General features: G+C 40.7%; 1 protein-coding gene across 1 annotated transcript; it reads right to left on the bottom strand.

Annotated features, from left to right (window-relative positions):
- Nucleotides 1-379: 379 nt before the first annotated feature.
- gan (gigaxonin) lies at nt 380-16,260 on the bottom strand. Its single transcript, XM_085914290.1, has 13 exons — nt 16,142-16,260; nt 14,736-14,966; nt 14,533-14,647; nt 14,054-14,404; nt 12,911-12,979; nt 12,632-12,783; nt 11,567-11,688; nt 11,108-11,220; nt 10,296-10,445; nt 9,349-9,485; nt 6,010-6,144; nt 3,423-3,532; nt 380-3,336 (listed from the first exon to the last, which is right to left on the bottom strand). Exons 2-13 carry the CDS (start codon nt 14,918-14,920, stop codon nt 3,164-3,166), a joined length of 1,812 nt encoding a protein of 603 aa, XP_085770416.1. The 5' UTR covers nt 14,921-14,966; nt 16,142-16,260; the 3' UTR covers nt 380-3,163.
- Between the last annotated feature and the right edge of the window lie 18 nt (nt 16,261-16,278).

Raw genomic sequence — 16,278 nt, 5'->3', positions numbered from 1 at the left:
ACAAATAACTCATTTTCAAACCAAACTAGTAACTGGTCAAATATTTAACTTCGCAGGCCACATAAAATGATGTGGCGGGCCGTATCTGGCCCCCGGGGCTTGAGTTTGACACCTGTGCTCTAGAATGAGAGAATCCAAATAAGGGTTAACATTTGGGGGAAGTAACTCGCCATCAGCATGGTGAGAGCAAACAATTTGCATTTTAAAACCGCTGAATTACATAAAGTGACGTGCATGCATGTCACTTTGCATTTGAGAGATAGCATGATAAGGCAAATAATGATCCATAGATCCAAAGTCATCCGAAAAACGCAAAGAAAGGAGGGATTAGACACGTTAATTATTTTGGTGCTTTAATTACCTTGACAAAACATAGTCGTTCATACAAGATAAACAGCTTAATGTTTTTCTCCACTTGCCTAAAATAAAATAAAACCCTCCTTATCAGATTAGACTTGTACCGTTGTGCCGCATAATTAAGTGCCAATATGGAAGAACGGAACAATATGTCACTGTAGTTACAGTAACTGTTAACAAACAGGTGAAATAGGCTACTGCCGAGTGTTCTTTATTCACCAGTCATAATTCTAACTCACGTCATGCCGTTTACAATATTAATAGAGGAAATGAATCATCATCAGAAGAAACCATCAACAATGAGGAGTGTATGAAAGCAGGGGTTTTCAACTGGTTTTGTTCACGTGACCACCATTATAACCAAGAAGCAACACGGGGACCACTGCTTTGGCGGAATATTATTTTATTTTGCACCAAAGGAGGATAGACCTATACAGGCTATTTATTTGCATCTATTTGTCTACTTTGGGAATCTCAGCTCATTTTGATAATTTGGATGGGTAAATGATTCACAGAACTAGCTGGAAAATAAATCAAGTCTAAATAATAAAGCAATTTTATAATGTTCCAATTATTTTCCAGTTCTAATTTAGCAGAACACCTGCAATACCCCCACGGCCCACCCCGCGGACCATCGGTTGACAATCCCTGTATTAAAGGACTTGCTGACAGCTTTACTGGAAGCGCACATGTGATGGAATGAAAATAAGAACCCAAACAGCTTTGCTATGCTATAAGTTTTTTCAACAATTCTTTTTTTTACATGTTTGTTCTTTGAGCGTGAGCGTATACTGAAAGTGTAGATACAGATGTAGGCGCTTGTCTCCAAAGTGCTTTCAATTATGGCAGTGAAGTAAGACATAGTCTGGAATTAATTCATCAGTTTAACGCACAATTTTCACAGTGGTGGTAATCCAAGTTTAAATAGGTTAGTGCAGGCATGTCCAGTTTTCCATGTCACCTTGCTGTGTTGCGACATCATGACACGGAACAGGCAGGACAGGGGCCCTTGAGTTTGGATACCCCTGGGTTAGTAACTTAAGAAATCAAGAGTGCAAATGTAGCAGTAAACGGTGTACAAGTGATATTGAAAACAATAGAGCAGTACCCACCCCCTCCTCAGTATACCATTGCTAATGTAATATCCATCCATCCATCCATCCATCCATCCATCCATCCATCCATCCATCCATCCATCCATCCATCCATCCATTTCTGAACCGCTTAGTCCCCACGGCGGTCGCGGGCGTGCTGGAGCCTATCCCAGCCGTCATCGGGCAGCAGGCGGTGGACACCCAGAACCGGTTGCCAGCCAATCGCAGGGCACACAGAGGCGAACAACCATTCGCACTCGCACTCACACCTAGGGGCAATTTGGAGTGCTCAATTGGCCTACCGAGCATGTTTTTGGGATGTGGGAGGAAACCAGAGTGCCCGGGGAAAACCCACGCGGGCACGGGGAGAACATACAAATTCCACACAGGGAATCAAACCCGCACCCTCCTAACTGTGAGGCGGACATGCTAACCAGTGCACCACCGAGCCACCTACATACAACATAATATGGTAAAAGTTTTTTATGGATACACGAGGGCTTCAACAAAATACAGTTACATTTTTGTGTGAGTGTGTATGTGTGTATATACATTCAGTCGGAGTCTGGATGCAATAAAACATAGAAGACAGCGGTGAATGTGCTACATATACTGATTTTTGCATTTGTCAGTGATGCTAGTATTCTGCCATTTAATGAAGATACAGCCTTTTTTCATCCTTCTTACCATTTTCTACACTAGTTTTCAATCAACTAGGTTGCTGACAAATACGAATAATGGACAATTGAGAGCATTCAATTAACCTTCCCTGAGCACTGTAGGATGAAGCTAGTCGAATAAAAACACACGGTGAGAATATGCAAACTCCACAAAGGAAGTTCTGATAAACAATTCAAACACAGAACATTTGAACTGTGAGGAAGACAAGGTACCAAAAAGGCCACCATGGTAGCCAGAACAAACTTTTTCCAATTATTCTTTGACATTATGCCTGTTGTGGCTCAGAAATTACATTAGCGGTTTCCTTTTCCTCACAAGCCGTATTTCAAAATTTCCTAGTGGTGCCACTTCTCAATACGCAATAATGTAGACGAAAAGCAGTAAAGAAAACGAATGTTCTGACACAGCCCAAGCACCTTGTTGCTTTTAACAATGCAATGTTTTTAAAATGATGGTTTGTCACTTACGCAAGACGAACTATATGTAAAACATTTGACACTAAATGAGAAATTCCAGCATACCGGCAAACTTGCTAAATGTGTTTGCAAGCTATTTTGTCTTTTCTCCAGTCTTACTTGTCCCGATTTCCAAATGATTAACTCAATGTTCCATAAGAACAGTAAAAAACAAAAATACATACACCATGTTGGATCATTTCCCCTTAAGTATCCATACTGCTTTTTTATCCAATGTTACTCAAATCCCCCATCAAGCAGTAGACCAGAAGTAAAAAATAAATAAAATAAAAATCATGACTAAATATATTTGGTTAAAAAACAAAGCATTTGATCAAATCAATGAATCAAATCAGGCTATAAAAAGAAAACAATAGTTTTTGCGACCAAGACATACAGCATGAACTGTATACTGCAAACCGTCTCCCTAAATCAGAAAGTAACAAGCATAGTTAGCCACTTAAATACTTCAGTGTTTTTTTAATTCCCTAAACCCAGACATATCATATGTGGGTTGACATTTCAAGTGTGCAAAAGTGAAAGGGATATGCGCCAACTGCTTTGTTCTTCCTCAATTCAGACTCTGATTCGAAACATGCCTTGGCTCAACTGAAGGCGGAACAGACGGCAGTTGGCGATCCGAAGTGCGGCACAGGTTGTTTTGGAGAGGTCGCTGGCTAGCATGAGCTTGGTACGATGCCAAGTTCCCGTGCTGCGGCGAAACTCGCGGACGAAGTCGAAACTGGTACCTGTGCGCCCACAACAATTAATGCACTCAGATGATTCAAATCAATAGCTTGCATTCGCTCATTCACCGTGGCTGCGCTTCACTGACCGGTGTCCAAGTCTCCAACGACATAGATGCTGCCTCCGATGGGAACTGCACCATAGACGAATGATGAGCTAGTCTGAACACATAGACTTTGGTCATCTAGGAGCATCCACCTGCGTAAAACCACATCATCACATTGGTTAAAAGCGAGTAAATCTTTTCTAGTAGGCTTTTTTTGTCATAGAAGAGCACAAGCCATAATCTTCAGAGAGCTCACATACCATCCCAAAGAGGTCATTGTTTATTGGCATCAGTGAGAAGAACATTACAAAATAATTTCCAAGGCATTAAATCGGAACACAGTGAAGACTGGCAGTAATCATCAAGTGAAGGGGAAAAAAATGGCACAAGAATGACATTACCAAGAACAAAGGAGACAAAGTCGCATCAGTCATGGCCAGTGTGGCAAGCTTCACACAATATAACAAATTACACAAGGCGGAGACATAACAGCAAGGGAGCAGAGTATGTCACTCGCAGAGGAACCCATCCGCTTTCTTGCTCGCTTTGAAAAATCGCAGCAATAATTATTTTCCCCGACAGTGGCCCCACTTAGATGCATTGATGATCCAAAAAGAATAACAATCAATTTTATCATGACGGTAAATGAAATGCACCTTTATAGGCCTTTATCTACATCTTATCTTGTCAAACCGCTTAGCTGAACCTCAAATTGCCGCGATTGTGTGTGATGTGAGTCACCCCGCTCACTCTTTTGTACTGTTTGTACTTCTGCCCTCTAGGAAGAGGTAGAGATGCCTGCGCTCCCGCACCACCAGACTCAGAGACAGCTTCGTGCTCCAAGCTGTCCGGATCCTGAATTCCCTCCCCCCTCTGCTACATGACGTCCTGTTCTTTTGCGCTATGATCTGGCTGTCTGCTATTAGCGCGCTTGCTCCATTTTGCCGCTCTTATTTGTCTATTTATTTATTTATTTATTATTTATTTATTTGGGTTATTTGCTTATTACTTATTCGTTGCTCTTGTCTGTTCGTTTTTACTCTTTGTGCTATTTGATGTGAGTGTTGTCTAGTCACCGTGGGACGGTGGGAAACATAATTTCGATCTCTTTGTGTGCCTTGACGTGAAGAAATTGACAATAAAGCGGACTTTGACTTAGACTTTGAAAAGCACAATTTTTTGGGAAAATATATGGAATATATATTACCCGCTAATGGCAACACAGCATCAACGTTTTACTTTAACCACTACTTTAACCACCGGGATCTACTGCCATATACTGTCAAACGACAGGACCCATGGTGTCCGTCCGTCCATCCATCCATCCAATTTCTGAGGCACTTAGTTTTGGAACTAATTAGAATTAATTTAATTAGTTTGGCGGCGGCCAGAGGCGGGGACATTGGTGGTCCGATCCCCGGCTGCAGAAGCTGGCTCTTTGGACAAGGAATGTCACCTCTTTGGCAGGAAAGGAGCCCGAGCTGGTGTGCGAGGCAGAATAGTTCCGACTAGACATAGTCGGACTTGCCTCCACACACAGTTTGGGTTCTGGTAAAAGTCCTCTTGAGAAGGGCAGGACTCTCTTCCACTCTGGAGTTGCCCATGGTGAGAGGTGTCGAGCAGGTGTGGGCATACTTATTGCCCCTCGGCTGGGCGCCTGTCCTTTGGGGCTCACCCCGGTGAACGAGAGGGTAACCTCCCTCCGCCTTCGGGTGGGGGGACGGGTCCTGACTGTTGTTTGTGTCTATGCACCAAACGGCAGCTCATAGTACCCACCCTTTTTGGAGTCTTGGAGGAACTGCTGGAGAGCGCTCCTTCTGGGACTCTGCTGGGTGACTTCAATGCTCACGTGGGAAATTACAGTGAGACCTGGAAGGGAGTGATTGGGAGGAACGGTGCCCCCGATCAGAACCAAAGTGGTGTTCTATTATTGGACTTCTGTGCTTGACATGGATTGTCCATAACGAACACCATGTTCAAGCATAAGGGTGGGCAGAGAAGAGAAGGGCAGAGATCCCAGATACAAGCAGCTGAAATGAGTTTCCTCCGCAGGGTGTCTGGGCTCTCCCTTAGAGATAGGGTGAGAAGCTCGGTCATCCGGGAGGGACTCAGACTTGAGCCGCTGCTCCTCCACGTTGAGAGGAGCTAGATGAGATGGCTCAGTCATCTCATCAGGATGCCTCCTGGACGCTTCACCAGGGAGGTGTTCTGGGCATGTCCCACCGGCAGGAGATCCCGTGGGCGACCCAGGACACGCTGGAGAGACTATGGCCTGGGAACGCCTTGGGATCCATGGCATGAGCTGGACGAAGTGGCTGGGGAGAGGAAAGTCTGAGCATCCCTCCTAAAGCTTCTGCCCCTATGACCCCACCCCGGACATGCAGAAGAAAATGGATGGATGGAATTTTAATTCCATTAGCTTGTTGCGCTCTGCTGCTCCCAGTAAAAAGAGTTATGTGTGCCTATGTGATTTGTACGGTCCAAACACATATTGAACCGATCAATTCAAATGATTTTCAAAAACTACTTGTGTCCCCTATTAAAGACAAGAATAAAAGAAATTGCCGTTACTGCAAGCTAACATGAGTCAAAAGACACTTCACTTGAGTAGCTGTCCGCATATACAAACCTCCTCATTTCATCATGATAGAATTCAGACTTGCAGGTCATCATATGACGTTGCTCTGGGTTGTCGTTCTCTTTACTTCTCACTCCACCAAACACGTAGAGTTCCTTACCGACGCCACAGGCCACGGATCCAAACCTAACAAATAGAACAGATTTTGTTTTGAAATCCATTACCCACCCATCCATTATCCAATCAAATCAAATCTACGTATATGGTTGATCACTTTATGAAGGCTGCGATTGGTGATATCACAGAGAAAACTGTCCACTGAAACCTCAACGGTACTTTATACTTACAAACATTTCGAGATACAAACCGGAGCCTCAAGATTTTTTTTTAAATGCCTTTTCCTTCAAACCAAATTTGACTTCCGAACCCATGAACTGCTCTCAGAGTGTCAGAGTGTGTCATTTTCTTATTATCTCTACCCTTTGCTCGGTCACTTCCTGTGTGCGTGTTAGCTTTATGACTAGTTCATATGTAGTTTGTAAGAAGTTTTTGTAGTCAATCATGTTTCCTAATGCCCTTATAAGACCACACAACTCTTTTGTCGTTCACGACGGTCGTACTGCCAAACTACATGTGTGCCTTGACTGGGGCAGACGTCACATTATACGTCAGTCACCTACCAGAACCTGTCCAATAGTCGCGTGCTTCCTACAAGACTCATTTGATTGCCGCACGTTTGTCAGGGAGGCGAAACAAGCGGCGGTCAGTCATGTCAATTACGTAAGCATTACGTGCATGTGCGCTTTTCTCTACTACTCAGAAAAGGTAAAGCGAGAAAGAGACATAATACGGAAATAGTCTGTCAGCAACTGACTATAGTTTCTAACCAACAGAGGGTGCTAATACACCGTAAACCTATAAACGGGATCACGAGACAAATTAAGTTCGTAAGTAGAGGTTTCACTGTACGACATAGGTGTCAAACCAAAGGCCCGGGGACCAGATACAGCCCACCACATGATTTTATGTGGCCCACTAAGACAAATTGTGCATCGAGTACAAATTGTCTTCACTTTAAAAAAAATAGAGCTACCACTAGCAATTTTTATCATCATTCACCTTTTTAAACCTTGTTGAAGTTTATGCAAAGTTATTTTTGACAAGGATTCTCAAATGGGCTCATTTCAGAAAGTCAATAATATTTGACAAAATCATGTGGCAAAAAAAAGAAGTCTTCTTTGAATGACAAGTTAGCCAAAAAAACAACGTCAGTCTAAACTGTGGTGTTCCATGTCATTTGGTAATGTAACATGGCACATTTATTTGTCAAGACACTCTGCTATTCTTTAATCAAGTACACATTATAACTCAACAATTGCAATTACTATTGCTTCATTATTCTGTGCAACATATTTAAACGATGAAGCAGATATTTAAAACAAGTCAAACTGAAATTAAAACTGACACTATTGGTGCTGTGACAGTGACCACAAAGCTGGCTTTCAGTTCTTGTTGTGCAATCCTAAAACATAGAAGGTTAGACAGCTAAAGTTTAAGAGATGGAGTAAAAACATAAATTCCTTGTATTCATTTTGTCTTGTAACTGAGGGAACAGACAGAGGCTAAGGATGTTAAGCAAGCTACCAGACAGCAAAACAAATGGAAATGGGATCTAATTTGTAATTAATTAATCTAATTCATCACATTTTAATCTCATATCCAATACAATTGCCCAAATAACGAATTTGAATTATAGGAAGTTACAAAATTGTAGTGCAGTTGAATACGCTAAGAAGAGAATATTTGAAATCCAATTTTTTATTGGTGGTGTGCTTGACAAATGAAATTCAAGAGAAAATAGGTCAAGCACATCACCAAACTAATATAGCCAGGGATACTATTCAAAAATGTAATACAAAAACAGTTAAATAAAATATGAAGCTGATTCAATACAGCAATTCAAAATTCAAGGATCTCCTGCATTAGTTGCACCTTTGCTTTACACAACCTGTTGGTACTTTGAAAAGCTTGAATTAACTGTTTTGCCACTCCAAATGTTTCAAGTAAAGGTTTCTAGTAGTAAACACTTTGTAGAAAATACTGTACAGTGATCCCCCATTTTTCACGGGTGATGTGTTCCAGAGCCACCAGCGGAAAAAAAATCCTCTATGTAGTATTATTTTGAAATGTAAACACTATGCTATTGACATTTCCAATGCGTAGTGTTTCTTGTTGGCCGCTAGAGGGCATGGGTATATTGTAAGTTAATTTGAAGTGTGGTTTACCTTGCCAAGCAATACTAACTGTACACCTTCATGATTGACACACGTCATTAACCCGGGGGACATCATGCAGAGCGAAATCACAGTGAATCATGGTTGCCCATGAATCTCTTGTTGCATTGTGGTCCAGTACACCATATTAAAGATTTTTAAAACCTCCTCAATACTTTTACGCAACATAGATCTTGCCCATTCCCTTAATAACCATTACTACACTGTTCTGTGCATGTATTGTAACTTTAAAGTAAATAAAAGAACAAACACGTGATATTGTCAAGTTGGGATATAAACCAAAAGTAAGTCTAACTTTGAGGACACTTCTTGTTTCCGGGGAAGAAGCGGGAAGGTGACGTAATGCTACAACGCGATAGTGAACGGCCGACCTAGTACGTGTCATGGCAAAGTTGATAAATTAAACAGTTTAAGTAAAGTACCCGGTTGTTCACTTGTAGCCCAAAGTGGTATGCAAACCCAAGTTTATATGTTGGTTTGTCTCACCAGTTCTACGGTGTGGCTGTGATGTGAAATCAAGTTAAGATCACAGTAAACATCAGTATCAAAGAACTCTTGTCTCCTTTGTGAACAAACTGGCACACCCGACTCTTTCTGCACCGGTTGGTGCTTATTCCCTCACGTGTGGCCGGCTGCCACCTCCTGCGCTTGAACTCACGTCCGCAGTGACTCACATCGATCAGAGGCACGCCCTGCACTATCAACGTGTATTCAAACGCCGTTCTTCCGTGACTTATAAACCCGCTTAGTTGCAAAAAGTGAATCGCGAAGTGACGAGGGATCATTGTAATACTATAGTACAGTTTCAGCTTGAATGTGAATGTCTCTACTACTTTAGATGTCAACGTGCTGAAAACGTCTTGGGGGGAAAAAAACAATGTGAGTGACATCACTACCCCAGATGACTGTGTGAAGATTACATCATCACATAATGCATCACAGATTAGCAGATTAAATCAATTTCCTTTTTTCATGTTCCAAAATGAAGAGTTGTTAATTGTGTGTGTGCATGTTAGTTAGTGTTAATGTATCCTTTCAACATGAAAAATGCTTGAAATAACTCTTAAAATGAATTTACACAAAACGAGATCATTACCTTCTTTCCATGAGTGGACAGAGTCCTGTCCACTGCTGGGTTTTGGGGTCAAAGCACTCAACTGAGTCGAAAAGTTTCCCATAGGAACCGCCACCCATGGCATAGATCTTCTTGTTCATAGTGGCATAGCAACCCACCTGGGGGGGATAAGATTTAGAGTACATAAGATGCATTATTTGGGCACAGACAGTCCGATTCCTGGTGCCATATCAGAGCAATGAAAAGCCCGTATCTCACTGAGCAGAGAAGGTTACCGAAGGTTTGTGCACGGCCTGAATGTTTAATTTTTGTCAGGCTTTGTTCAAGATTGCCAATGGTTGCAAAGATGTTAGCCAGACATTGGTCAACAGTTTTTTTCTTCTCGCAAAGAAATTTTGAACATGTTCAAGAAAAACAATTTGCAACCATTTGAAACTGTTTGCAACTGTTTAGGAAACCCTGACAAAAGATCCTAATTGTGTTTAGGCAAGAGGCCGGGACTGGGACCCTGGACTGGTTGCCCAATCAAACAACCCATTACATTACATTAACATTATCCCCTAACTTAAGATGCATGTTCTTGGAATGAGGGGGAACGGTGGAGTATCAGGAGAACCCCCCCCCCCCCCCAGACACACACACACACACACACACACACACACACACACACACACACACACACACACACACACACACAAGAATAGGGAGAACATTCAAATTCCACACATATGGGCTTGAGCTGAGTTTCAAACCCGGAACCTCTTGACTATGAGGGTTGCCTCATGGTGTTTATCATTGCTCCATGCTGTCTTGAATTAGAGTATATTATGATTAAGTTGTATTTTATTCATGTACTAACTGGAAGATGCTCAAATGAAAATTGGGAGCAAGTAAAGTTCAAATTCTTACCAGCTCAATAACATTTACCAGGTTACTCACACGTTCTACTTTGTTACAAGGTGTGTTACCTTGCGTATCATGGTCATACTGGTCTGCATCTTCCAGGTATTGACGTGAGGGTCAAACACTTCCACAGTAGTCAGTTCACTTTCAGAATTCTCCCCACCAAGAATATAAATTAGACCATCCAGCTCCACCATGCCGAAGTTCTGGCGAGTCTGCATAAATAATGACATTACTTAAGTGCTCTCCTTCAAAGTCCTTCAGAAAACTACATGGCACAGGAACAAAACTTTTAGCTTGTCCAACACTTTTATATTTCTATAAAAAATTCAACAGCATAGGTAAAAACTAAAAGATATAACTATCTCAGCTTGTTAACAAAGTGATACGCAAGAAAATTTGACAAATACGTACCTTGAAGCGGAAGTCTACCTAAGGATTGGATTATCTTTACAATTATATGTTGTATGTGCTCCCACGGGTCTAAACACGCCATTCTGATTAATTTCAATATTAATGTGGAATATGAGTTAAACAGCAAAATTCATCTGTCTCAGGGGCGGCAATTTTGCTACTTGCTGACAACTGAAGATGACATCAGAGTTGTCAGGTCTCACAACCAATCACGGCTCAGCTTTAGAAAACTGCAGAGCAGTGATGTAATTTTTAGTCGACAGCAAGTGACAAAATGGCCGCCTCCTGAGATGGATTCAAAACAGGTTTTTTTTTTTTAATTATTTTAATTTTTTTTAATTGTATTTATCAGAATTATACCGAAAACCTTGAATGTTCACATAAAAAGCCTGTACTATTTTACCTCTGAGTGAAAAGAAACGAGGTGAGCAATTTGAAGAAACGCAGGAATTGGTCAGTATACCTGAAACATTGGGGGGATGGGGCTCCATGTATTGGAGTCTGCGTCGTACTTCTCACCAGTGTCCAAGACGATATTGTTCTCATCTGTCCCACCCACCACAAATAGAAATCCCTCTAAAGCACAGGAAAAAAAAAACATTTATAGAAGTTAAGAACAATGAATTATTATTTTTTTGTTTTAATATAGTCTTTGAAATCTCTATTAAAATACATTTTTAAACTCTGTTTCAAATTAGTGTGAGGTACTGCCAAAAGCATATTGCTAGTTGAGCTGTTACTGTATTTGTTTACAGAATAGTTATGACTAATGACTATGGTTCTTTGCCTCTGGTCTGGCAAAACAAAAAAAGAAAATAGTAAAATCTTTTGGGTCCCGATCCACCAGTTGAGACTCACAGGTTCAGACTATACTCATTTGACACATTATCGTAAAACCTAATGGGTATGACCTGTCACATACCGGCAGCGACCACCCCATGACCCACACGGGCAATGCTCATAGGCTGCAGCTCAATCCAGCCTTGTCGGTTGGTGTCATAGAGTGGACACATGCAGCGGGTCACAGCCGTGGGTTTTCTGGTCCTGTAGGGAAAACAAACAGATTTGCACTGATCTACAGTTACTTATACTTTTATAAACTATTTTTAACACTAAGAGTACTAAGTAAGCTAAGATCTGAGGTTTGCAGACTTGGGTAACATGGTGCAGCCCAAAGTTAAACGCAATCACATGAGCTGAATTTTTTAAAAATAACTCTAACATGATTGAACTCTTATACATGTTTTTTTTTTTTTTAAATAATTTGGAAAATATAATTTTATTTTATTTTTAGTATTTTTAATTTTAATAGATTTTAACAAAATTACTTATGACATTAATTAACATTAATTTTAGATGTCTTTATGACCATTTTTAAATCCTTTAAGTGTTGTACTTTTAATCATTTAACTAAAGCACAATGAGTTACCTTGTGTATTAAATACGCTGTATAAATAAAGCTGCCCTGCCTAAGCAAGTACAGGTCTCCGTCAAGGCATAATCATTTGTGGGATTTAAACATTTGTCATTGATTGCGGTCAGGAGAAATTTTGTCCGGGTGATTTTTGTTTTGTTTTTATCCAAGGAGCTACGTAATAAAATCCAAAATAAACAAGCAAATAATGAATAGGCTGTTCGAGATGATGCCATGTCTAAACAATTTAAATCCTTGTTTATTGTTAACAACTGCCCAGTGCAGTGCTGCAAGTGCAGGTGGGCTGGAAGGCTACAGATATAAACATAATCTTTCAAATATTTATACAGAGGGTTAGATATTTTGCCCTACTTAAAGACCAATTCAATTAATAGTAATGATGAAAATAACATTTAAAAAACAGTGATACAGTGTTTGGCCACTGTGTGTCATTAACACCTCAAACATACGTATTTACCAAAGAGAAGAAAAACAACTAACTTTATTTTAGCACAATAGTTGTTCAGATTACATTTTATGATTACCATGATTGAATATATTTCTGCATCATACCTTCGATCCTCTCCGCCGACGACAACAATACACTCAGAGTAACCTCGAGGTTTGAAAGCAGCAAGAAGAGCCTCGCCCTGCAACGGACTCTCTCCTAGCACTGGCTGGCAGTAGTCTCTAATCACCTCTCTCATCAGTGGCTCTCCCAGGGCCTAAAGGGAAATGATGACACATGCACACAAATGACAATCTGGCCTGTCAAAAAATATCTGTACAGCAAGGAAACTTATAATAAACTGAATCGTCAGAGTGAACATAGGCTGTGGGCTGTTTCAGTACCTGTTCTCTCAGGTAGCTTGGATCCAAGCCTTGCAACCACACGGCAGACATCACTTCCTTCATGTGGACCTGCAATTACACAAAATTTATTTATACAGAGAGAGAGAGAGAGAGAGAGAGAGAGAGAGAGAGAGAGAAAAAAAAAAGAAAAAGAGAGCGAGAGAGAGCAATTCATGTCCCATAAATGTGAACACAACCATATCAGTACGTCACTTGAAATGTGCATGAAATTTGAAAGGAAATGAAACTAAAGATCCATGGCACAGAAAAAGAACTCATGGAGTCGATTGTCACATCTGGATTATTCCAGAAATGGAAGTGCAAGTTTGACATCATCCAAATACAAAGATTGGTATCAGCCTAAATGATCCTAATCAACACATTTGAAAAATAAAATGTCAAAAGTGAGAACAGTTACATTTCTTGTATGTTTCTTGTACATTTTTCTTTCTTCAAATAAAGCACTTTTTGAGTATAGTTCACTTGTATTTAACATCTGTATTTACATAACTGCATTTTTTTAGGACGAAACCCTCAAACTCTGTATCTATGTATTTACTTCTTTCCTACTGTGTTTCAGTTTTGGGCCATTACAGTGGTATATGGAGAACTATTTTTTTTTTAGATGGGTCTTGGTGTTAAAAGTTTGAGAACTAAACTATGCTACATTAGAGAGGTGTTGTTAGAGAGGAAAATAGTGTGGGTTACCTTATTTCAAACAATAGGATAAACAGTCAGTAAATCTTTACTGTTTGGAGTTTGCAAATTCTCCCTGTGCTTGCGTGATACTCCGATTTTCATCCACATTCCCAAAATATTCATGTAAGGTTAACTGACTCTAAATTGTCTTTAAACGGGGATATGTCAGATTGTTTTTCCATACTGTATGTACCATGCAACTGGCTAATGACCACTCCAATATTTCAGATGGGACACACTCTAGCTCACCCACAAATAGAATGCTGGCTCGGACGGTATAGAAAACAATTTGGGAGTTTGTGCAAGTGGGTCCCATGAATGAGAACAAAGCCATATTGGATAAGTCATTGCATGTGCATATAAATTGATCCTTGGTAGAAACGGGAGGCCTGTAATAACTAGAAAAGAAATGGTGAGCCACATCCGATATCACTGAGCACATACCCTGCGAGCGTCTGGATCGTGGACTAACCATCGCACCACAGCTTCCAGAACATGCTTTTCATTACCGACGTTAAGCTTCTCCTCAGACAGCACCTCACAGAGTCGGTTGTGAGGCAACTCCCTAAACTCCTCTGTGAGGGCCACATCGCGGAAATGCGTGTGCAAGTACTCGGTGGCAGCGTAGTGGACGTGGTGCAGGCAATAATGGAGGGAGAAAAGACGGATGCCGATACAGTTCTCTGCTGTGATGCAGCTTTCAAGGAACTGGCAACACAGCAACTTGAGCTCAGTCATGAGGAGCAGGTCAGATGCTTGCACCATGTCCTGGATGGTCCCTTCATTCAAAGTGATCTGTAGAAGAGGTCAGGTAAATGTTAAAGCACAGACAAGAACGTAAACAATGACCAGGGCAAGGTAAGTACAAAGTGAAACAAAAGGAAACAGAAATCTAAGATGCTTCTGAAAACATTTGCACTCACTTCACCACTGAAGATGTAGTCCAGAATCTGTTTCATGATGGGCATGGAGACCCCCTGTAGCTCAATCCTGTACACTGAGCCATCTTCTTTGGGAGGATTGTAGTTCAGTTTGGTCCTACAATAGAATCATTAACATGAGCACCATCAGACCTACTAATCGTAAAATACAGCTAAAATATATATACTTATATATGTTGCTTTACCGGACATAAGGGCTGGCTGCAGCCAGGATGTTTTTCTGGACAGGAAGCTCCTCACCGTCTACCACCAGGAGTGCATCATGGAAGCTTTGCTCTTGCCAGAAGGTACGAAGAACTCTGAGGAGGTTCTGGGAATGTTGAGGGTCAAATACCCTTGAACCAGGATCACTTGACGCTGAATCTGGCATTTCTGGACTCGGAGACTTCTGGTTTTGCACTCTCAAATTCTGTTTGCTAATGACAGTTTGCAGATCAACTATTGTGAGAAATTGCTCAATGACGAGTAAACAAAAACAAGTTGAAAATGATAACATAAACACATTGCCTCAAAATGAATCTGTTATAAAATGGGATATATTATGCCGAGCCATCAAGTGTAAAATCTGCCTAATTTTGGAAAAGTTTATGTGAGCAAATTGTCATGTAAATCTTCCCCATCCTTTTAAGTGGCTCACATAATAACCACCCCATCAATTATCATACAATAATTTGACAGCTAGGCTAGCCTGAGTTTCAGATCGAAAGAGACACACACTTTCAAGTAGTGGCTGAATACTAAAGGAAATGACTAGCAGAATTGTAGTGGGAATGTAAGAACATATTAGACTTTAGAGGCGATAAATGACAAGTCAGCAGTACGTCGGATGACGCATCTGAAGACTGGAGACACAGTCGAACATGTCAGCATGTAACATCTAAAAATATTTTAATTGTCTTAACAAAAGAACTACCCTAGCTAGTATACGAAGACATGAATCTTATCCAAATAACCGATTAGACATGATTGGTGTCCAAAAGTATGTCATGAACATTTTATGAAGACACATGAGAACGATTTTACTCATAAAATGTGTACGGGGGGAAAAGTAGCTCTCCTTAAAATAAAATGAATGACGTCTAGCCAGGCAAAAAGATAAAATAGGCCTTCTTGAACGACACGGGAGTCGTCTACAACAACAACAATAACAACAATCCACAGGGATGCTGTCTTGTGAAGGAAAACCAACATGACTGACAAAAATGGGTTTACTATACAGCTATTACTTTACACTGTACCACGAATAGTCAGTAGTGGATACTCAAGATTGCGAGTCGATAGAATATGTCAACTAGAAGAAAGAATGTCATGACTTTCGTCAACAGGGAGCTTCACAAACTACGATGTATCTAAATGGATTTTATTTCCATTTTCTGTTCAAAGATTCAGCTGGCAATAGGCTTATTTTGTTGTACTGGTTTCCCCCCAAAAATGAAACATTGTTAGCAATCTATAATTCACACATGACTGTTCCTAGGAGAGGTCAATAATGCTGTGATTAAATTGAATTGTGTGTGTTTGCAGATGTCCGGAACTTGCTAGGTCATTTTTTAACGAATCCAAATTCAAGAGTAAAATAGATGTGCCTTACCTTGAGATAAAAACGTGCGTCACTTTTACCAATGGGTGCAGCCTGTGCTGTTACCGAACAACATTTTAGTCCGCACACTTGACTTCACACTGTTTTGATACAACCCGACATGGCTTGTGGTGCATTTCAAGCCCCGG

Source organism: Syngnathus leptorhynchus, chromosome 6 (assembly GCF_054491065.1).
Source record: "Syngnathus leptorhynchus isolate UIUO chromosome 6, UIUO_Slep, whole genome shotgun sequence".
In the NCBI taxonomy this organism is placed as follows: domain Eukaryota; kingdom Metazoa; phylum Chordata; class Actinopteri; order Syngnathiformes; family Syngnathidae; genus Syngnathus; species Syngnathus leptorhynchus.
Note: the sequence above shows the minus strand (reverse complement) of the source record. Positions and strands in the feature narration are given on the sequence as shown.